Source organism: Ranitomeya imitator, chromosome 1 (assembly GCF_032444005.1).
Source record: "Ranitomeya imitator isolate aRanImi1 chromosome 1, aRanImi1.pri, whole genome shotgun sequence".
NCBI lineage: Eukaryota > Metazoa > Chordata > Amphibia > Anura > Dendrobatidae > Ranitomeya > Ranitomeya imitator.
The window spans coordinates 401,859,924-401,883,264 of NC_091282.1; the positions used below are offsets into that span (position 1 = coordinate 401,859,924).

The 23,341-nt window shown below is 43.8% G+C and overlaps 1 protein-coding gene across 1 annotated transcript in view; it reads right to left on the bottom strand.

Moving 5' to 3' along the window:
- Nucleotides 1-21,408, bottom strand: part of SPTLC1 (serine palmitoyltransferase long chain base subunit 1) — a 96,067-nt gene extending 74,659 nt beyond the window's left edge. The window contains exons 1-3 of the mRNA XM_069762340.1: nt 21,287-21,408; nt 12,003-12,110; nt 10,034-10,128 (exon numbers count right to left, since the gene is read on the bottom strand). Of these exons, the coding sequence (XP_069618441.1) occupies nt 10,034-10,128; nt 12,003-12,110; nt 21,287-21,340 (257 nt within the window). The 5' untranslated portion in view covers nt 21,341-21,408. The remainder of the gene's footprint in view (nt 1-10,033; nt 10,129-12,002; nt 12,111-21,286) is intronic.
- Nucleotides 21,409-23,341: the final 1,933 nt, after the last annotated feature.

A 23,341-nucleotide genomic window follows, 5' to 3' on the forward strand; every position in this document is an offset into this window, starting at 1 on the left:
CCTGTCCTATCTTCCTAAGAACTGCTGGAATTAGACAAATTTGGGGGAAGGCGTAGACCAGGGTGAAGTCCCATCTGATCCGAAAGGCACCCACCGCCTGAGGATTTTCTTTGGGATCCAGGGAGCAGAACCCCTCCACTTTACTGTTCTGCCAAGTAGCAAAAAGGTTGACCTCCGGACACCACAACATGAACACTAACCGCCTGAATATTGAGGTCTTGAGGGACCATTCGCCCTGTAGCAGTAGTTTCCGGCTCAAAAAAATCTGCTGTTATATTGTCCTTTCCTCTGATGTGAAGAGCGGATAATGAAAGGTTGTTCTCCTCCGTGACACTGAAAATCCACTTGGTAATCTGCATTAGGGAACGGGACAGTGTACCTCCCTGATAATTCAGGTATGCCATCTTCACCTGGTTGTCTGAAAGAATTTTTACATGATGGCCTTGTAGGAATGGTGGGAGACTCTGCAATGCATTCTCTACCGCTAAGAACTCCCACGTGTTTGATGAGCCTTCCTTTTCTACCGCCGACCATGTTCCCTGGACCAACTGGTTGTCCGGATGTGCTTCCCACCCCCTGGAACTACCCTGGTGACATGAGGAAACCAAGGGACCCCCTCCTGAAGGGATTCTATTTTTAACCACCAGTGGAGTGAATGTATTACTTCCCGAGGCAGTGTCAGTGTACCTTTCAGATAACTCCTTAAGGAACGTTAGCTTTCCAACACATACCACTGCAACTGTCGAGTGGATTTGGGACGATTTTACTGCCGGGATACAGGAGATCAGGGACCCCAGGAGGGACATAGCATTCCTGAGGAACATCGCCGGATCTTGTATTGACCTGGAGAGGAGACTGAGTAATTTTTCCTTCTTTTGATCTGGTAGGCGACATTCTTGCTAGCATGAGTCGAGTAAGAGTCCCAGAAAGATTTGTGTCCTTTGTGGATCTAACTTTGATTTTTCTAGGTTTAAACACCACCCTACGCTTTCCAAAATGGTGGCTGTGTCTCTCACTTGACTCTGGCAATGACTGAAAGAACGTCCCCCTGTCAGGAAGTCGTCCAGGTATGGGATGACCAGTCTGTTTCTTTCTTTGAGGTGGGCCGTAACTTCCGCTATTAGTTTTGTGAACACACGAGGAGCTACCGCCAGGCCAAAGTGGAGGGCCCTGTAATGGAAGTGCCTTGTGGTGCCTCCTACTGGTACTGCTACTCTGAGAAACGTCCAGAACGCGAAGTGTGTTGGCACGTTGTAATACGCGTCTTTATGGTCCAGGATGGCCATATATCAACCAGGAAAGAGCAGTTGTATCGCTGAGTTGACGCCATCTTGAACTTGGGAATCTTCAAGAACTTGTTCAGGCCTTTCAGGTTGAAAATTGTTCTGTATGAGCCGACTGGCTTCTTTATTAAAAACAGGGGAGAAAAGAAGCCTTTCCCTTTTTCTCCTGCTGGAACATCCTGCAGAACGTTTTTCTCTTGTAGTCTTAGTACCTCTGATTTCAGTGCTACTTGCTCCGAGCTGGATGCTTGTGGGTCCGTCAAAATGACCCAGACTGGTGGATACTCCAGAACTCCAGCTTTAACCCTGATCTTACCAGGCTGAGAATCCAAGGGCTGGAGGATATTTTCTCCCAGGCTGGAAAGAAAAGGGAGAATCTTCCTCCCACCTGGGGTAGGGAGTCATTTGGAGGGCTTCCTACCACCCTGGGAAGGATTACCAAATAGGTACCCCTTGCCTTTCCTTGGCTGATCCTCCCACCTACTGTGTTCTGTGGTCAGTATCCTTCGGCTGAATTTCTTCCTCCCAAATGACTGCCTGAAGGACGAGAAGGGAAGTTTTGGGAACCCTTTCTTCTTATCAGCAGCTTTTTCTAAGAGGTCATCCAAAGCTGAAACGAACAAGTACTGACCTTCACAAGGGAGAGAACACAGTTTCCCTTTTCCTTGTACGTCCCCCGGGCAAACTTTTAACCAGACTGCTGTCTAGCCTGCGTTGGATAATGCAGCAGATCTTGCAGCCAGTATGGCGGAGTCGGAGGATGCATCTGATAAGAAGGCCGCCGCTCCCTTGATGACTGCGAGCGTGGCCAGAATGGAGTCTCTGGGTGAATTTTACCTCAGGTGGTCTTCCAATCTACTCAGCCAGACCATAAGGGGCATTGCTGTACATGTTGCAGAAATAGCTGGCCTCAGAGCCCCTGCCGATGACTCCCAGGTAGCCTTAAGAAAGGTGTCAACCTTTCTGTCGAGGGAGTCTTTCAGTAAAGGTACCTTCACACTAAGCATCTTTACAACGAGAACGACAGCGATCCGTGACATTGCAGCGTCCTGGATAGCCATTTTGTTGTGTTTGACACGCAGCAGCGATCAGGATCCCGCTGTGACATCGCTGGTCGTAGCTAGAAGTCCGGAACTTTATTTGGTCATCAGATCGGCGTGATTCGTCATGTTTGACAGCAAAAGCAACAATGTCAGCAATGTTTTTACATGGAGCTAACAACCAGCGAGAACGATAAGTACGTCACTGGATCGCTCCTGCATCGTTCTGTTGTTGCCGTGTTTGACGTCTCTTAGTGACCTACACAGCGACGCTGCAGCGATCAGCTCGTTGTCTATATCGCTGCAGCATCGCTTAGTGTAACGGTACCTTTACCCTGCATCTTCAAAGGGAAGGGATGATCTTCTTGTGGCCCTGGATATAGCGACATCCAATTTGGGCGCTTTATGACGAGGTAGCCACATCAAAGGGGTACTTCCTTTTAAAGGAGGATGGCAAGGGACCCTTCTTATCTGGCTTTTCCCATTTATTAATGAGATTTAGCACTTTCTCATTCATAGGGAAGCATCTACATTTTTTCCTGTTGAAGGTCCCTTGGACAGACTTTTTGGCCTTTCGTTCGACTTGTTCCATTGTGGACCTAAGGGCCTTAACTAAATTGTCCCACCTCCTTTAGGGGGAAGCAATAACCTGCTCCCGAGTGGTCTCCTGACGAGGATAAATCTGAAGTATCCTGCAGAACCCACTCATCCGAGTATACAGTCGACGATGCGGGAGACACTTTAGCCCTATCCCAGCATTGTGTTTCCTCATAGAGGGACTGGGACCTTAATGAGTTTTCTACCTCACTCATGATGAGGGTTCTTATTGTGGAGGAGAAGTCTGGGGTCTCATTTGCCACTGTATCATTGATACATGCTTGGCATAATTTTTGGGGCCATGTACTAGCCAGACTCTGCATTTGATTTCCCTGTGCATTTTCTAGGGGAATCCCACCAGAAAAGCAAGAGGATAGAGAAGGAGAGAGGGAGACAGATATTTGCATTATTAAAATAACATTCTTGTAGCTCACTCACCACTCCAGGGTACCGGAACAGGAGGCAGAATGTCATCCGAAAGGTCTCCTTTAGAGACCACGGAATCTTCCATCCTGACAGAGCCAATCTGTGTACCGACTTGTCCTACAATGTTTGGACCTGCGTGCCCCGCTGGAGCACCCAGAACTCCTATTCTAATGTGGTCGCATCTGACGTCGAGGTCATTGAGGCTGCTCTGGCTCCAAATGCTGCTTGCTGTGGCTGCAGCCCCTGTGGCTGCTGTTGCCGCTGTGGAGAGGACTACTGTGCATCCATAGCACCCTTAAGTACTGGGCTTGTAGGGGGATCTGCCAGCCAGCGCGCTCCTGCAGCTTCCCGTACCCGCCCCTCGGAAGTGCTCCAGGTGAAAGTCCCGGCCAAGTCATCAGAGAGCGACTTATAGTCTCCGGCCGCGCTCTATGACCACGCTGGGACACAAGGCTGCCGGATAACCATGCGGTGATGACTCTGCAAACTCCCGCATGACCAATGGCCGAGACCCCATTGGGCCACCCAGCTGCGCTTCCAGCAATCCCAGCCGCATCAGAGATGGTGTCCTGCCCCAACCGACCGGCCCAGGTCTGGGAACTTGCCTTCGTCTTCTTTTCTTTACCCCTCTCTCGTTGGTGATGTCATGGGTGACTGGAAAATTATGGTACCATTCTAACCCACTTATTGCATGAAAATGTGAAATCTAGGGCTAAAACAAAATTTGGCGGTTGTGTTTAGTAGTTATTTTTTCTTCACTGCCCAATGGTATAAAATTCTTTGACCACCCCTAGATGAATTCTTTGAGAGGTGCAGCTTGTAAAATGGGGTTACTTATGGGGGGAAATTTGGGTTCTGCAGTGCTGGCACCTCAGGGGCTCTCCTAGTGGGTCATGGCACCTGCAAACCATAACAGTAAAATATGCACTATAATATGGCGCTCCGTCCATTCTGAGATTTGTACTGTGCCTCAAAAGTAGTTTTCTCCCACACATGTGGTATCGGCGTACTCAGGAGAAATTGCACAGCAAATTGTATAGTGCAATTTCTCATGTTACCCTTTTGAAATTAAAAAAAAAAAAAAAAAAAAAAGTACTAAAACATTTTTGTGGGTAAAATGATTTCTTTTTTTTATTTTCACAGGCTCAATGTTACAATTTTCTGTGAAGCACTTGGGGGTTCATGGTGCTCACACATTTAAATAAATTCCCTGAGGAGTCTAGCTTCCAAAATGGTGTCATTTGTGGGGAATTTTCACTGATTAGGCACATCAGGGGCTCTGCAAACAGGACAGGACATGGTGCTCGCTAATTGTTCCAGCAAATTTTACATTCCAGAAGTCAAATAGCGCTCCTTCCCTTCCATGCTCTGCCATCAGCCCAATCAGTGGTTTCTCCCCCCCCCCCCCCCACCCCCACATATGGGGCATCGGCTTGCTCAGGAGTAATTGGGTTAAATTTTTCCAGCTACCCTTGAAAAAAAAAAAAAAAAAAAAAAATTTAAAAATGGGTATAAATTAAATTTGTGAAAATGTGTTCATTTTTTTCCCACATTTCAAAAATTCCTGTAAAGCAAGTGAAGTGTTAATAAACTTCTTGCATGTGGTTTTGAGAGCTTGAAGGGTGCAGTTTTTTTTTTTTTTATAGTGTCACTTTTAGGCAATTTCTGTCATACAGACCCCTCAAAGTCACTTCAAATGTGATGTGGTCCCTAAAATAATTAGTTTTGTAAAAAAAATGTTGTAAAAATTAGAAAAACCACTGGTCAACTTTTAACCCTTATAACATCCTAAGAAAAAAAAAAAGTTTAAGAAATTGTGCGGATGTAAAGTAGACATGTGGGAAATGTTATTTATTAACTATTTTATGTGACATAACTCTCTGACTTAAGGGCATAAGAATTCAAAGTTTGAAAACAGCAACTTTTCCAAGTTCTTACCAAATTTCCATTTAAAAAAAAAAAAAATGATATATATATATATATATATACATATACATATACATATATGTGTATGTGTATGTATATATATATATATATATATATGTATATATGTATGTATGTATGTATGTATGTATGTATGTATGTATGTATGTATGTATGTATGTATGTATATATATATATATATATATATATATATATATATATATATATATATATACACACACATATACATTTATTTAATTTTTTTTTTTTTTACACAAATAAACGCAAGTCAAACCCAAGAAATTTTACCATTATAGAGAATGGCCATTATATTGTATTGTATGACCATGCTGGAGTAGTTGGGGATGTGGATTGTCACTCTTTTCCTACATTATTATATCAGGATATGACTTGTGTACAAGATTTGTGCTGTTGTTTCACTTTTAATGTTTTTATCCGTTTTTCTGTGTGATGTATCTTTTGTGTGTTGCATTTCTTTGTAAAAAGCTTACTAATAAAAGATTTTGTATTTTTTATATATGGTTGTGGTGCTCCCTTCCGTGTGGACTTGATCTTTCTCTATGGGTTTAGTTGCTATGTTTCCAAGTCCACGGTGAGCCCCAACAGTTATATATTTAGTGGTGCCCTCCGCACTCATGACATTATAGAGAATCTGTGGCATTCGTTGAAGCAATCCAAAATTATTACCACAAAGTGACACTGGTCAGAATTGTAAGAAATGGCCTGGTCATTAACGTGCAAACCACCTTGGAGGTTAACCCTTTCACGACATGCGCAGTAATAGTACGGCGCATGCCGTGTCACCCCCTTTGATGTGGGCTCCGGCGGTGAGCCCACATCAAAGTCGTGACATGTCAGCCGTTTTGTACAGCTGACATGTGCGCGCAATAGCGGCGGGTGAAATTCGCTATTCACCCGCCGCTATTAACCTGTTAAATGCCGCTGTCAAACGCAGACAGCGGCATTTAACCGGCGCTTCCGGCCGGAAATGATGTCATCGCCGACCCCCGTCACATGATCGGGGGTCGGCGATGCATCAGGAAGATAACCATAGAGGTCCTTGAGACCTCTATGGTTACTGATGCCGGCCTGCTGTGAGCGCCCCCCTGTGGTTGGCGCTCACAGCACACCTGCATTTCTGCTACATAGCAGCGATCTAATGATCGCTGCTATGTAGCAGAGCCGATCAGGCTATGCCAGCTTCTAGCCTCCCATGGAGGCTATTAAAGCATGGCACAAGTAAAAAAAATGTTTTTAAAAATATGAAAAAAATATAAAAAATATAAGTTTAAATCACCCCCCTTTCGCCCCATCCTAAATAAAGCAATAAAAAAAAAAACCTAAACGTATTTGGTATCGCCGCGTTCAGAATCGCCCGATCTATCAATAAAAAAAAGCATTAACCTGATTGCTAAACAGCATAGCAAGAAAAAATTCCGAAACGCCAGTACTGTCTTTACACGCCTATTTAATGGAAGTATACAAACACAGAGGGTAGCTGTGTTATGGAAAACTTCCTGTCTGGTGCCGGTACCCAAGACTTCTTCTCCTGCAACCCTAAATGACTATCGTCCTGTAGCCTTAACATCTCACGCTATGAAGGCCTTGGAAAGATTAGTTCTTGCTCACTTAAGACCAAGGGTCAATGCTTTTATCTATTAACTAGTTAAATGCCGCTGTCAAACGCAGACAGCGGCATTTAACTACCGCTTCCGGCCGGGCGGCCGGAAATGACGTTATCGCCGACCCCCGTCACATGTCCGGGGGTCGGCGATGCGTCTCCATTGTAGCCATAGAGGTCCTTGAGACCTCTATGGTTACTGATTGCCCGTCGCTGTGAGCGCCACCCTGTGGTCGGCGCTCACAGCACACGTGCAATTCTGCTACATAGCAGCGATCAGCAGATCGCTGCTATGTAGCAGAGCCGATCGGCTTGTGCCTGCTTCTAGCCTCTCATGGAGGCTATTGAAGCATGGCAAAAGTTAAAAAAAAAAGTTTAAAAAAATGTGAAAAAAATAAAAAAAACATAAAAGTTTAAATCACCCCCCTTTCGCCCCAATCAAAATAAATCAATAAAAAAAATATCAAATCTACGCATATTTGGTATCGCCGCGCTCAGAATTGCCCGATCTATCAAATAAAAAAAAGTATTAACCTGATCGCTAAACAGCGTAGCGGGAAAAAAACTCGAAACGCCAGAATTACGTTTTTTTGGTCGCCGCGACATTGCATTAAAATGCAATAACGGGCGATCAAAAGAACGTATCTGCACCGAAATGCTATCATTAAAAACGTCATCTCGGCACGCAAAAAATAAGCCCTCAACCGACCCCAGATCATGAAAAATGGAGACGCTACGAGTATCGGAAAATGGCGCAATTTTTTTTTTTTTTTTTTTAGCAAAGTTTGGAATTTTTTTTCACCACTTAGATAAAAAATAACCTAGTCATGTTTGGTGTCTATGAACTCGTAATGACCTGGAGAATCATAATGGCAGGTCATTTTTAGCATTTAGTGAACTTAGCAAAAAAGCCAAACAAAAAACCAATGTGGGATTGCACTTTTTTTGCAATTTCACCGCACTTGGAATTTTCTTCCCGTTTTCTAGTACACGACATGCTAAAACCAATGATGTCGTTCAAAAGTACAACTCGTCCCGCAAAAAATAAGCCCTCACATGGCCAAATTGACGGAAAAATAAAAAAGTTATGGCTCTGGGAAGGAGGGGAGCGAAAAACGAACACGGAAAAACGAAAAATCCCCTGGTCATGAAGGGGTTAAGCAAAGTTTTTAATTTTTTTTCACCACTTGGATAAAAAATAACCTAGACATGTTAGATGTCTATGAACTTGTACTGACCTGGAGAATCATAATGTCAGGTTAGTTTTAGCATTTAATGAACCTAGCAAAAAAGCCAAACAAAAAACAAGTGTGGGATTGCACTTTTTTTGCAATTTCACCGCACTTGGAATTTTTTTCCCGTTTTCTAGTAAAAAACATGGTAAAACCAATGGTGTCGTTCAAAAGTACAACTCGTCCCGCAAAAAATAAGCCCTCACATGACCATATTAACGGAAAGATAAAAAAATTATGGCTCTGGGAAGGAGGGAAGTGAAAAATGAAAACGCAAAAATGAAAAAGGGCCGTGACTTGAAGGGGTAAAAGGGATCCTGTCACCAGAAAAAAAACAGCTATTAACATGCAGACATGGGGTTAATCTGCAGGTTAATAGCGTTATTAACGTGCCCGATGGTCGCACTTACCCGAACACTGTTGGGAGAAAATTAACTTCAGTTCCCTGGCAGCGTTCAGCCTCCAGTCACGGGGGGCATTGGCTGCACAGGTTCAGGCCCTGCTCTGAGTATACATAGTAGCAGCTATAACTGCGTCCCTGGCCCCGATTGACAGCCGACCCCAATGCAAAGCCAGCGCCAGTCAAGGCCCTGGGGAGTGGTTACAGCCGCCGCTCTCTATACACAGAGCGGTGACCGAACCCGCGCTGGCATTGCCCACGTGACTGAACACTGCCGAGGGAATAAAGTTAATTTTCCCTTCCCAGCGTTCAGCTAACTGCGGGCACCGGGCAGGTTAATAACCTGCAATCCCTATATCTGTAGGTTAATAGGGTTTTTTTTCTGGTGACAGGCTCCCTTTAAAGTTTATGACCCATTGATAGATCTGCCTGAATCTTGTTTTTCATGACTTAGGAAAATTTCTGCAAGAAATCCTGACGTGTGCACATAGCCTGACAAAAACCGGACATTTCTGCCAGAAATCTGCATGCGTTTTTGATGCGTTTTTGTGCGTTTTCTCCAAATGCATAGAATAGCGGGAAAAACGCTGAAAATCCGCAAAATTAATGAACATGCTGCTTTTTTTACCACGATGCGTTTTTTTCACGGAAAAAAACGCACCATGTGCACAGAGCATGCAGAATGCATGCTAAATGATAGGATGCATAATGTATGCGTTTTTAATGAGGTTTTTATAGTGTTTTTATCGCGGAAAAACACGAAAAAAACGCAAAAAAACCTGAACGTGTGCACATACCCTAAAAGGCAGAAGCCTCGATGTGTGGAAAATATCTGCCTAAGTATTGGTGTTATATGCATGGGAATGAAATGCCAACACATAAAAGCCTTGTATTCAAATCCCGTGATCAGACACACTTGGTAATTAAGACCAGGATGGTAAAGAATCTTCACTCCCAAACCACCCTCAGGTTTTTTTTTGGAACTAAGATATTATTAAATAACATGGTGGGGGAAGAAATCTCCGGTAGTGCCACTGATCAGCTGATATCTCAGTCCCCTACCTGAGCAATGTGCAGAGTACAGGAACACCGCAGCTCCGAACCTTGCTTTGTGGCCGCTGCCGAGTACTGGAGGTTATGATCTATTCAAATGCCGTGGGCAACAGACGTGAACTTCGTGTCCACATACTATACGTTGCCATGAGTCATTTATGGCACGTGCTATCATAAAGCCTTAACACATAAGGACGTACATGATTAACATATGAATTCCAATTGTAGAAAAGTGAGGTTCTATCATGCGGTCAAGCTGGTTTTACCCGAATCCGTAGAGCTTGATTCTTTTCTCAAATTTGACAGGACAATGGACTGAACGTCCTGCCATAGTCAAGACCTGAAATTCTGCCTTTTGGTGATACACTTACAGGTAATTAGATCAATATTAACTTAGAACAGCAACTATCCATATAACTAATTAAAGAGCAACTTACCCGGAAACAATATTATAACTGAGAGCTGGGTCGTCTTTAGAGACAGGAGGGACAAGGGGTTCAGGGTGCCACTCATCTATTAACTCTTCTTTCTCCTGCAAATCCAATAACAGGACCTAGTTTACAGGAGGGCGACTACTGCCCACATTTACAACAGAAATGTATACGATTGCTATGCACAAACGTCAGCACGGACGCGTCCAGCCACTCATGGTATACATTGTACAGACGATAAGCGCCATCTGTCTTCTGACAAGACACTCAGGAAAACCCTGGAAAATTATTCCCTCCCCCATGTACAAAAGAGTCTAACACGCTTGAATGAATTACGGTATGTAGAGAAATTCTTTAATCATATGGTCCGATACAGAGTATAAATCATATGATGCTTTGGTCAAATTGGTCTTTATCATACATACACAAGTGACCATTAGGATAAGGAGGAAGCACCATGTAAACTACATCCGCCGTCGCTGAGAGATATGTGCATCCAGATATGGTCCGCTATCACTTGTGCATGTTTAATGAAGGTTAGATTGACAGAAGTGTCACGTGATGTATACACCGCATTGGACCACACGATTAAATTATTGCTCTACGTGGTTCATTCCAAGAGTGCTGGAATCTTTTCTGCCCCGATCTGAGCACATATTCCACTATTAGATTAGAAAAGAAGTCTTATTTCCCATCGCATTCTGAACAGAACCTCCAGAGGGATTAATAAGTCTGCAGTCACACAGAGCGACTACAGACTTTTCATTTTAGACCGGACAGCCCCTTCAAGGGTAGCTGCCCTTGTTAAGAATTGGCTGCTGGCATTTCTGCACCAAAAATGTGTCTCTTGGAGGGCATAATGTTGTGTAAGTGCATCTGTTTATGCATGGCCTGAATTTATATGCTGCAGACATGACTCTGCTTCAAATCTACACAGGAAAAAACAAGCTGAATGTGCAGGAGATTTCAGAAATGTCACTCAGTTTGCCGCTACTGTAAAACACTTTTTTCGGCAGCAAAAACGAAAAAGCAACAGGTGAAAATACCCTTTTAGGGCTTATGCACACGTTACAGATTTGGTGCCTTTTGCGATGCAGATTTTCTAGAAAAACCTGAAGCAATCCTGTTCGGTATGTTCACATGTTGCGTTTTTTTTCCCCCCACAGGCAAAACCTGTTCTCTTGGCAGTAAAGAAGCAACTTTAAAAAAGCAGGTTTTGCTGCATTTTTAGTCACTTGGTGCATGTTGATACATTTTAGTGTCCACCCCTCTCCCAAAAAAAGATAACTGTGTTTTTGAACTTACCCATTGCTTTATGTGGGTGAAAAAAAAAAACGCTGTAAAAAGCGACATGCTGCCGTTTGCAGAAACGCAGTTTTCTAAATCAGTCAGGAAAAAAACATTGTGTGTGCATGAGATTTCAGAAATCTCATAGCTTTTGCAGGTACTGTAAAATGCAGCTTATAATTTGCATAAAAAGCAGCAAAAATGCAATGTGTGAACACAGCCTAAGGCCGGGTTCACATTTGCGTTCAGGAGGGCTGCGGATGGCTGTTTACTTCCTCCTTGAAGCCCCGCCTACTTCTGAATGCATCTTGCGTTTCCCTGTGTACCTATCTTTAACATTGGGTACGCAGGGACATGTGTTGTATGCAGATGTGTTCGCATACAGCGATTTGAGGTGTGCGGCGACCGCAAGGAAACACAAAATTGTGTGTTCCTGTGCGGCCGCCGCCCGCGTCAAATCACCCCATGTGGATGCATCCGCATACAATTAATGTCCCTGCGTACCCAATGTTAAAGATAGGTACACAGGGAAACGCAAGATGCATTCAGAAGTAGGCGGGGCTTCAGGGAGGAAGTAAACAGCCATCCGCAGCCCTCCTGAACGCAAATGTGAACCCGGCCTTAGGCAGATTTTAATCCAGCCATCAATACACATGAATAGGCCAAAAATGTATCCCATTTTTATTACCTTTTCTGTAAGGTCAGACCTTTCCTGAAGTTTGTAAGTTTTCGAAAATATGAGTCTAATAATCCATAGGATGAGAATTCCTTCAAGTATAAGGTGATATGCAGGTGCCTACAAAAATACAAAATTGGCAGAAAAGTCACATTTTAGGAAGCAAGATTGTCAAATGTCTACATTTTAAAAAATACAGACATTATTTTTGACATACTGCCATTTCCTAGTGCACAATTATTCCTAAAACTACTCATTAAACTACTACAGGAAAATCCACAAAATAGTGAGAATGTATAAATTCGGATGTCCCTGCTGTATCTATTGCAATTACCGTACTGTGTAATGGTAATTTTCAGCCGCATTGCCACGAATACCCCTGAAAAATGATTAGTGTGAATTTACCCTAATAGTGGATCCTATAGTCTCATAAATCACATTATAATGTTTGAATTCCTTCTAAGGAAGATTTGAATTGAGTCCAGAAGTAGGTACATTCAGGGTCCCACACACATGAGCAGAAAAATACAGAAAAATCCATTGGTGGTGTTATGCAGGTCTCGCAATGCATTAAGTTGCAAAATTGCTGTAAACTTCACCCTATACAAAGCATTACGTTAACAAAATCCAGTGCACAAATTACATATACACACAGGACAAGCTGCTGGTTTCACACATCAGTGCCTCCGGTACGTCTGGTGACAGTCTTCTCACATACCAAAGACACCAACAAATGTAGACCCATTCAAAAGAATGGGTCTATGCACATAGAACAAAAAGACAGCGCCACAATGGATGGTGAAAAAATAAGAGCTTACATTTATTCTGCCTCCTGTAGCGACGTTTCGGTCAACAGACCTGACCTTTATCAAGCACTGTGCTACTGTAGGCGCTGTTCCCCTGCGTGTGGTGCGGAACGTGGCTTTCATCCATTGTCCCCTGCTCTGGCTGGTAAAAGGTTAAATAAACACACACACGCTAAATAAAGTATTTTAATGAAATCATACACCACACAGTTTTCCCATCTTTATTGTACTGGTAATCCAAGCGACAGCCTCGATCTCCTGTAAAAAAAAAATAAAAACAACAAACCAACAACAAATTCATACCTGTTCCGGGGTACAGTCAGTCCCATGCCGTAATCCATATCTGGGGAATGTACAGTTTACAACCGGGAGCGTAGCTAATGCAACAACCACCGGCTGTAACATAGTAACATAGTTAGTAAGGCCGAAAAAAGACATTTGTCCATCCAGTTCAGCCTATATTCCATCATAATAAATCCCCAGATCTACGTCCTTCTACAGAACCTAATTGTATGATACAATATTGTTCTGCTCCAGGAAGACATCCAGGCCTCTCTTGAACCCCTCGACTGAGTTCGCCATCACCACCTCCTCAGGCAAGCAATTCCAGATTCTCACTGCCCTAACAGTAAAGAATCCTCTTCTATGTTGGTGGAAAAACCTTCTCTCCTCCAGACGCAAAGAATGCCCCCTTGTGCCCGTCACCTTCCTTGGTATAAACAGATCCTCAGCGAGATATTTGTATTGTCCCCTTATATACTTATACATGGTTATGAGATCGCCCCTCAGTCGTCTTTTTTCTAGACTAAATAATCCTAATTTCACTAATCTATCTGGGTATTGTAGTTCTCCCATCCCCTTTATTAATTTTGTTGCCCTCCTTTGTACTCTCTCTAGTTCCATTATATCCTTCCTGAGCACCGGTGCCCAAAACTGGACACAGTACTCCATGTGCAGTCTAACTAGGGATTTGTACAGAGGCAGTATAATGCTCTCATCATGTGTATCCAGACCTCTTGTAATGCACCCCATGATCCTGTTTGCCTTGGCAGCTGCTGCCTGGCAGTGGCTGCTCCAGGTAAGTTTATCATTAACTAGGATCCCCAAGTCCTTCTCCCTGTCAGATTTACCCAGTGGTTTCCCGTTCAGTGTGTAATGGTGATATTGATTCCTTCTTCCCATGTGTATAACCTTACATTTATCATTGTTAAACCTCATCTGCCACCTTTCAGCCCAAGTTTCCAACTTATCCAGATCCATCTGTAGCAGAATACTATCTTCTCTTGTATTAACTGCTTTACATAGTTTTGTATCATCTGCAAATATCGATATTTTACTGTGTAAACCTTCTACCAGATCATTAATTAATATGTTAAAGAGAACAGGTCCCAATACTGACCCCTGCGGTACCCCACTGGTCACAGCGACCCAGTTAGAGACTATACCATTTATAACCACCCTCTGCTTTCTATCACTAAGCCAGTTACTAACCCATTTACACACATTTTCCCCCAGACCAAGCATTCTCATTTTGTGTACCAACCTCTTGTGCGGCACGGTATCAAACGCTTTGGAAAAATTGAGATATACCACGTCCAATGACTCACCGTTGTCTAGCCTATAGCTTACCTCTTCATAAAAACTGATTAGATTGGTTTGACAGGAGCGATTTCTCATAAACCCATGCTGATATGGAGTTAAACAGTTATTCTCATTGAGATAATCCAGAATAACATCCCTCAGAAACCCTTCAAATATTTTACCAACAATAGAGGTTAGACTTACTGGCCTATAATTTCCAGGTTCACTTTTAGAGCCCTTTTTGAACATTGGCACCACATTTGCTATGCGCCAGTCCTGCGGAACAGACCCTGTCGCTATAGAGTCCCTAAAAATAAGAAATAATGGTTTATCTATTACATTACTTAGTTCTCTTAGTACTCGTGGGTGTATGCCATCCGGACCCGGAGATTTATCTATTTTAATCTTATTTAGCCGGTTTCGCACCTCTTCTTGGGTTAGATTGGTGACCCTTAATATAGGGGTTTCATTGTTTCTTGGGATTTCACCTAGCATTTCATTTTCCACCGTGAATACCGTGGAGAAGAAGGTGTTTAATATGTTAGCTTTTTCCTCGTCATCTACAACCATTCTTTCCTCACTATTTTTTAAGGGGCCTACATTTTCAGTTTTTATTCTTTTACTATTGATATAGTTGAAGAACAGTTTGGGATTAGTTTTACTCTCCTTAGCAATGTGCTTCTCTGTTTCCTTTTTGGCAGCTTTAATTAGTTTTTTAGATAAAGTATTTTTCTCCCTATAGTTTTTTAGAGCTTCAGCGGTGCCATCCTGCTTTAGTAGTGCAAATGCCTTCTTTTTACTGTTAATTGCCTGTTTTACTTCTTTGTTTAGCCACATTGGGTTTTTCCTATTTCTAGTCCTTTTATTCCCACAAGGTATAAACCGCTTACACTGCCTATTTAGGATGTTCTTAAACATTTCCCATTTATTATCTGTATTCTTATTTCTGAGGATATTGTCCCAGTCTACCAGATTAAGGGCATCTCTAAGCTGGTCAAACTTTGCCTTCCTAAAGTTCAGTGTTTTTGTGACTCCCTGACAAGTCCCCCTAGTGAAAGACAGGTGAAACTGTACAATATTGTGGTCGCTATTTCCTAGATGCCCAACCACCTGCAGATTTGTTATTCTGTCAGGTCTATTAGATAGTATTAGGTCTAAAAGTGCTCCTCCTCTGGTTGGATTCTGCACCAATTGTGAAAGATAATTTTTCTTGGTTATTAGCAGAAACCTGTTGCCTTTATGGGTTTCACAGGTTTCTGTTTCCCAGTTAATATCCGGGTAGTTAAAGTCCCCCATAACCAGGACCTCATTATGGGTTGCAGCTTCATCTATCTGCTTTAGAAGTAGACTTTCCATGGTTTCGGTTATATTTGGGGGTTTGTAACAGACCCCAATGAGAATTTTGTTACCATTTTTCCCTCCATGAATTTCGACCCATATGGACTCGACATCCTCATTTCCTTCGCTAATATCCTCCCTTAAAGTGGACTTTAGACAAGACTTTACATAGAGACAAACCCCTCCTCCTCTACGATTTTTACGATCCTTTCTAAACAGACTGTAACCCTGTAAGTTAACTGCCCAGTCATAGCTTTCATCTAACCATGTCTCGGTTATTCCCACTATGTCAAAGTTACCTGTAGATATTTCTGCTTCTAGTTCTTCCATCTTGTTTGTCAGGCTTCTGGCGTTTGCGAGCATGCAGTTTAGAGGATTTTGTTTTGTTCCAATCTCCTCGCTGTGGATTGATTTAGAAATGTTCTTACCTCCCTTCTGAGTATGTTTTCCTGGGTCTTCTTTGTTCAAGTCTAATGTTTTTCTTCCCATCCCCTCTTCTTCTAGTTTAACGCCCTCCTGATGAGTGTAGCGAGTCTTCTGGCGAATGTGTGTTTCCCAGGTTTGTTGAGGTGTAGTCCGTCTCTGGCGAGGAGTCCATCGTACAAGTAATTCACACCGTGGTCCAGGAATCCGAATCCTTGTCGTCTGCACCATCGTCTTAGCCAGTTGTTTGCATCAAGGATCCTGTTCCATCTCCTGGTGCCATGCCCGTCTACTGGAAGGATAGAAGAAAAAACTACCTGTGCATCCAGTTCCTTTACTTTCTTCCCCAACTCTTCAAAGTCCTTGCAGATTGTCGGCAGGTCCTTCCTTGCCGTGTCATTGGTGCCAACATGTATCAGAAGAAATGGGTGGACGTCCTTGGAGCTGCAGAGCTTTGGTATCCTATCGGTCACATCCTTGATCATCGCACCTGGAAGGCAGCATACTTCTCTTGCGGTTATGTCCGGTCTGCAGATGGCTGCTTCTGTGCCTCTCAGTAGTGAGTCTCCCACCACCACCACTCTTCGTTGCTTCTTGGCTGTACTTTTTGCTGTCACTTGTTGCTGTGTGCCCTTTTCTTTTTTGCTTGCTGGTATTGCTTCATCCTTAGGTGTGCCATCTTCATCCTCTACAAAGATTTGATATCGGTTCTTCAGTTGTGTGGTTGGTGATTTCTCCATGGTCTTCTTGCTTCTTTTGGTCACATGCTTCCACTCATCTGCTTTTGGAGGTTCTCAAACTTTTTTCACCTTCTGTGACCAGTAGAGATGCTTCTGTTCTGTCTAGAAAGTCTTCATTCTCTTTGATGAGTCTCAAAGTTGCTATTCTTTCTTCCAGACCCCGCACCTTTTCTTCTAAAAGGGCCACTAGTCTACACTTCTGACAGGTGAAATTTGATTCTTCTTCTGGTCGATCTGTGAACATGTAGCACATGCTGCAGCTCACCATGTAGGTTGTCACATCTGCCATGTTGCTCCTAGATCCTGCTGACTTGCTGTGTGTTTTCCTTCTTGTGTAATCTACTCAGCCAAGCTCTCTTGCAATAATGTCCTACAGGCAAAAATTTGCGCGCCTTACGGCGCGCGGTTTGGTGATGCTTTCCAAGTAGCTGGTCCCGGCTGTACCCAACGATCTTCTAGCTTAGGGAGACTCCTTGCTTTTCCCAGAAGGCTCCTGGAATATGCAAATTAGCCTCCTCTAGCTTGAATCCCTGGTTTGGTGATGCTTTCCAAGCAGCTGGTCCCGGCTGTACCCAACGATCTTCTAGCTTAGGGAGACTCCTTGCTTTTCCCAGAAGGCTCCTGGAATATGCAAATTAGCCTCCTCTAGCTTGAATCCCTGGATTCCCTTGAATCCCCAGTGTAAACTACTGGGGAATGAATGATACGCAGCGGGCGCAGGCTCATTAATTAGCGGTGACGTCACTGAATATGTGCTCGCTGCCGGCATGAACTCCCGTGACCTCAGGACCGTGGGAGAATGCAAGTGATGAGGTCACAGCAGTTCACAGCACAGCACATATCTCCGGCCCTGATAATATCAGGACGTGTGAAACCAGCCTTAGGCTGCTAGCAGCACACATTCCAGAATCTGAATGAAGATGTGAAACTGGGATAACAATGCCCCACCCAATATGAAGGCCGGGGCACAACAACCTCCGAACAATCCAAGTAACATCCAAAAACAGGACTATCCAGCAAACCGGATGACAGAAATTCAGATCAGCATGAAGTAATGACCAGGCTGCCCAAGCTAATAAGATCTCTCCTGCCTGCCCCATAAAAAAAGCATGGCCACCTGTATATTTATGGCACATTGCTGATCTTCCCATTGCACTACACTCAGCATCTCTACACCACTGTGCACGGAGTCCGAGTCTCACCTGCAGGGTATGACATGTACATATATACGGGTCCCAGTGTAAGTAATGGATGCTGCGTAGCATACTTTTAGGAAAGTACAGACTACTTTGCTTTCCTATACAAAAGAAAAATCAGACATTAGCACCCCAATGGAAGTCACGAGGGCACTTTTTGGGCTTCTACTGGGTGCATGGAGACCTATAAATACGTTTTAACAAAAATGCTGGGGGACTTTTCCATTTATACACTAAAGGTAGGGGCTCTGATCCAATCTGCACAGAGCAGAACACATTACAAGACATGGCCTTCTTCACCGGTTCTACACGATATGCTATAATTTATTGTACGTACTCAGCCCTACGTAAATGAGCCAAGAAAGTTGAAAGTAGAAGTCCTGCCCCTAGTGAGGTTCTGTACAGTAGTGAACCATTAACCATTTGTTGCAGCTTGCGTTAAGAACTTATTTAAATCATTTTCTTTCTGGAGATCCCTTTGTTTAGAATGCTCTTTTCGTCAGCTTTTGCGTACAGTAGTGAATACACCATAGACGGAGCGTGACGTTCCTCTAATCAATTACTAGTTTAGTTCAAGAAAAACATGGAAAAAATGACTCAACTTCAGGAAGATCAATCAATACAGGAGTTCACCCAGGAGTACCCTGATATTTCCCACAAGACCACATCATAAGAAACTCCTATTAACGAGAATGGGAAGTGACTCCTGCTGCCACAAGAATGAATGCCTTGTAGTACTACTTCGCACTCTCAGAAAGGGGTTACAGTTTCATTTAAGGAGTAGTTATACTTAACAGGGTCTTAAAGAAGCACTCCCATCAGAGTTTTTATCCTCCGAATATATAGCAATCATCATATCATATAGCACTGTGTACTTACAATTGCTCATTTTGCCTTTCTACCCAGTTATTTTCTTTTCTCTGTTCCATACAGAAACAGGAAGTCTCTTGTCCCTGCGTTTATCATTTTCCTCTCCAACTCCTGACCCAGCTGCTCCGCTTCTTCCTGTCAGGGATTTTTTCAGTGACTAATAACTCATACAGGGAAAATTGACCTCCTGTTTCTATAAAGAGAGTAGAAGGATTCAGCTAGTCGGTTTTTAATCACTTGATGTCATAGACCTACTGGAAAAGAAGAATTAGCTGGGTAGAAAGGCAAAATGAGCAATTGTAAGTACACAGTGCTATATAAGATGATTGCAATATATTAACAGGATAACAATTTTGATGGGAGCAGTGCTTCTTAAAGTCAAGTGCAACCTTAAATAAAAAGGACCGGTCATACCATAAAACATGTTCGTAATGTAACCCAGGCCTTTCATGACGCACTGAAAAACACTGCATTTTATATGCTTTTTCGGAGCATTAGTACTGGTCTTTTTTTTCCCCCCGTTCATTTAAATGGGTGAAAAACTTTGCAAAAAAGCTTAAAATATTGACAGGTTGCATGTTTGAAAAAACACATTGATGGTTAAAAGCCGCACGATAAAAATAAGCAGCATGTGCATCAGATTTCAGAAATCTCATTCACTTACTGATACCAGAGTCAAAGGACAGGTTCAGACGAACGTAAAAAAAAAAATCGTTCAGAGTTTCATCCAGAAAAGTAGAACTACTTTTTCTCACTCGTCATCCATGTGCATTCCATGTGCAGTCCGTATACAATCTTGTTTTACAGCAGTCGCTATTAATCTATTACAGGACCATTTAGACTATGTGCCCACGGTCAGTAATTGGCAGCGCTTTGGACATAGCACATGTCCGCTCCGTCCAAAGCGCTGCTGTCTATTGAACACAGATGATTTCGCATGTGATCACTGAACCATGCTGAATCACCGCGTCCAATACATTGTATTAGGCTCACGTCCCCGCAAGATAAATAGACATGCTGCGGTCTGGAAAGACGCACCGCATGTCTGTCTACGCAGGTGATCTGGAGTGTGTGCATAGTGGGCACGGGATTTCTTGAAATCTCATCCACTTTCTTTCACATACACAGAATTGAATGGGTTTCCGATTTACAGAAGAAACTAGCGCACGCTACGATTTTATTTTCACATGTTGATTTGGTTAGTGAAAAAAAAAAAAAAACACCTGCAGATTACATGCCTTGTTTTTTTTTACCTGCAGATTTTCCCCATAGAGTTCCATTTAGATGTGGAAAATCTGCAGGTAAAAAAATTTGCAGATTTTCCACATCTAAATGGAACTCTATGGGGAAAATCTGCAGGTAAAACGCAGCATTTCCACAAGAGAGATTAACATGTTGAGGATGTGAAACACGAACCGTAGGTCAGTCACCATGGGAACGTGACCTAAGAGGTTGGAAATAAGTGAAAATGTCCAGACACCCATTGGCACCCCCCCCCAACATGACTACGGGACCCTGATGGCGCTGCCATGTTTGTACACCTATGAAGCCATATACCGCCACTTTTTCCTTATTACTTCCTGTAATGGTTATGAATCTGCGGTACAGCCGGCGTGTGACCTGTGGTTCATCGGTGGTTTCACCATATTACAGTACTGAACAAGCCATCAAGTGATTGCAGGTTCAAGTCCCCTAGAGGGTCCAATAGATAATGAAAAAGTATATATATATATATATTTCTATTTATTTTTCAGCTAATATAAACAAAAAAAACTTATGTTTTCTGTATTACCACATGTAACTGTACAAACATATGTGTCCCATGAGAAGGTTAAACTAAAGTTCATAAAGTGTAATGGACCCCCCAATGATCAGCGTTGATGTAATCCGTGGCACTGGCCACGCCGGTAATCGGTGGCTGCTGGACAGGAGCGGTGACCAGCGCGTTACCTGTTGCCATCAGTGTCCCTTCATTAGACGGCTGGCGTGACTTCATGGTGTGGTATGATGACATTTCGCCAGCCCAGCAGCCGCGAAGCCGTCACGCCACAGGCGGCTCCTGTCCAGTGGCCGCAGGCTCCTGAGGAGGCCGGTGGGCTGACTATGATGAGGGGTAATGAGGAAGACCACAGGTCAGCTCTAGAACAAGCCCTCAGCCAGCTCAGCAGGAAAGGGACAAAGTTTAGGGACCGCACAGACCTGCCCCCTGGCGGACACCTGCACCGGCTCGCCCCATGAGGCAGCTGCCGGCCTCCGCTCCCCACACCTGTCACGGAAGTTCCTCGGAAGTAGGAACAATGCGGCCGGGACGCCACCGGGGTCTCTCAGGGCGCGCCACCCACCTCATAGAACGCCTGCACCATCTCCACCAACACCCACTGCTGACTCGCCGCCATGACTCCCGACACACCGCGCTGCAGCGAAGCTCCAAGAAGCCGGACGCTTCCTGGACTGAAAGTGACAGAGGTCGGTAGGCGGGGATTTGGGAGAAGCTTTGTGGCCATTGGTGGTTACTAAGTGACGTCATCACACGGAAGGACCTAGGCGAGGAGCTGAGCATCCTGAGAGAATAGGGCGGGGCCTCGCTGGCGCTGCCCAATGCTGACTGCCGTGAGGTGAGGCGGAAGTGGCGGGCGGTAGAGCTGGGTGTGTTGTTGCCGTGGTAACGGAGAGAAGCGGAAGTTCCAAGCTGCCGATGTGTGCGCTCATTGGTTGTCGCGGTTCGCTGGCCATCATTGCTATTGGCGGAGGCGGCGTAGAGCAGGCTGTCATTGGGCTAAGGCCACACATGGCGGGTTGTGGCAGCGAGTTGTGCGGCTTCTAGTCATGTATGGGGCGGGGTCTGTCCTGGTATGGGGCGGGGTCTGTGGTGTTCTTGTGAGGGTGGGGGCTCTGGAGCAACGCTGGCACCAAATCTCACTGCAGTGGCTGCAGCTCTCTTGGGCACAACATGGCAATTAGTGGCACCAGCTTCCAGGAGGAGCCTGAAGTGCCGGGGGCGCTGTGTCTTCACCTTTTACACCGCAGTCCTGTGGGCACGTTGCCTTATGTAAATTACTTGCATCTTTTCATTGCATTTTTAGTGCGTTTTTTATCTTACATTCATTTTCATCATGTTTTTGACTGCGGTTTTTTTGTTATGTCATTTTTTTTTTAATAAAGCTGCTTTGTTTATTATACTTCCTTATATTTACCATCACACATATTTATTGATGCCGTCATATGCATTTTTGATGAGTTTCCACTGTGGAAAAGCACTAAAAACACAATACTTGCACATTTTCCGCTTCTAATGCAAGTCTATGGGGACAATCTGTGTGAACCATTATTTATGAGAGTAGTGGAGTATTTGACAGGTCAACATATACTGCTCCAAAAATAAAGGGAACACTAAAATCCCACATCCTAGATATCACTGAATGAAATATTCCAGGTGTAAATCTTTATTCATTACATAGTGGAATGTATTAAGAACAATAAAACCTAAAAATTATCTACGTAAATCACAACTAATATCCTATGGAGGTCTGGATTTGGAATGATGCTCAAAATCAAAGTGGAAAATGAAGTTACAGGCTGATCCAACTTCAGTGGAAATGCCTCAAGAGAATGAAATGATGCTCAGTACTGTGTGTGGCCTCCACGTGCCTGTATGACCTCCCTACAATGCCTGGGCATGCTCCTGATGAGGCGGCGGATGGTCTCCTGAGGGATCTCCTCCCAGACCTGGATTAAACATATGAGGAGCTGGCCACTTACTAAAGACTATTGGATAAATGGACTGAAATCAGAGTCCACGGCTTTAGGGAATGCAGACTTTCCAGCACGGAACACCATTGTCTTTGATGATCAGAGACTTTCTTGCTCTGTTTTACTAGTGATTTGCTTGCTCGTCAGTTCAGCCACAAGAATCAGTGTTTCCAGTCATTGACAGTAAGGAGAGGAAGAAATGCAGGCTAGTTAGTATGCATACATAAGGCCAAACCCAAGATTAGTAATCAAGGCACTCTATCATTCCATTGCTCTTCCAGCCAATAGTCCCATTGTGTGGATGGGGTTCGTCTACCCAATGAAGCTGTCACTACAGGGGGTTCACATGCAGTCCCAGGTGAGGGGCTTATGGAATATTCTTCATTATTTGAGCCAAAAGCAAATATTTAAGGGGGAGTGAGGAAAAGAAGCCGCATGTTTAGTCAAGCAGTTGGAGCGACGTTGAGGTGACAGGATCTAGGCAGAGGTCCTTGAGTCGTAGATAATGGGCCTATGGGGTTTTGGAGATGAGTTGCCGGCTGGGCTAGGTCCCCCTGCTACGGTTGAGGGATCTGTCATCTGGATTTCACCCAACTTTCTTGAGGATTGTTTCCCCTGGTTACATGGACTTCCATTGTGTTATTTGT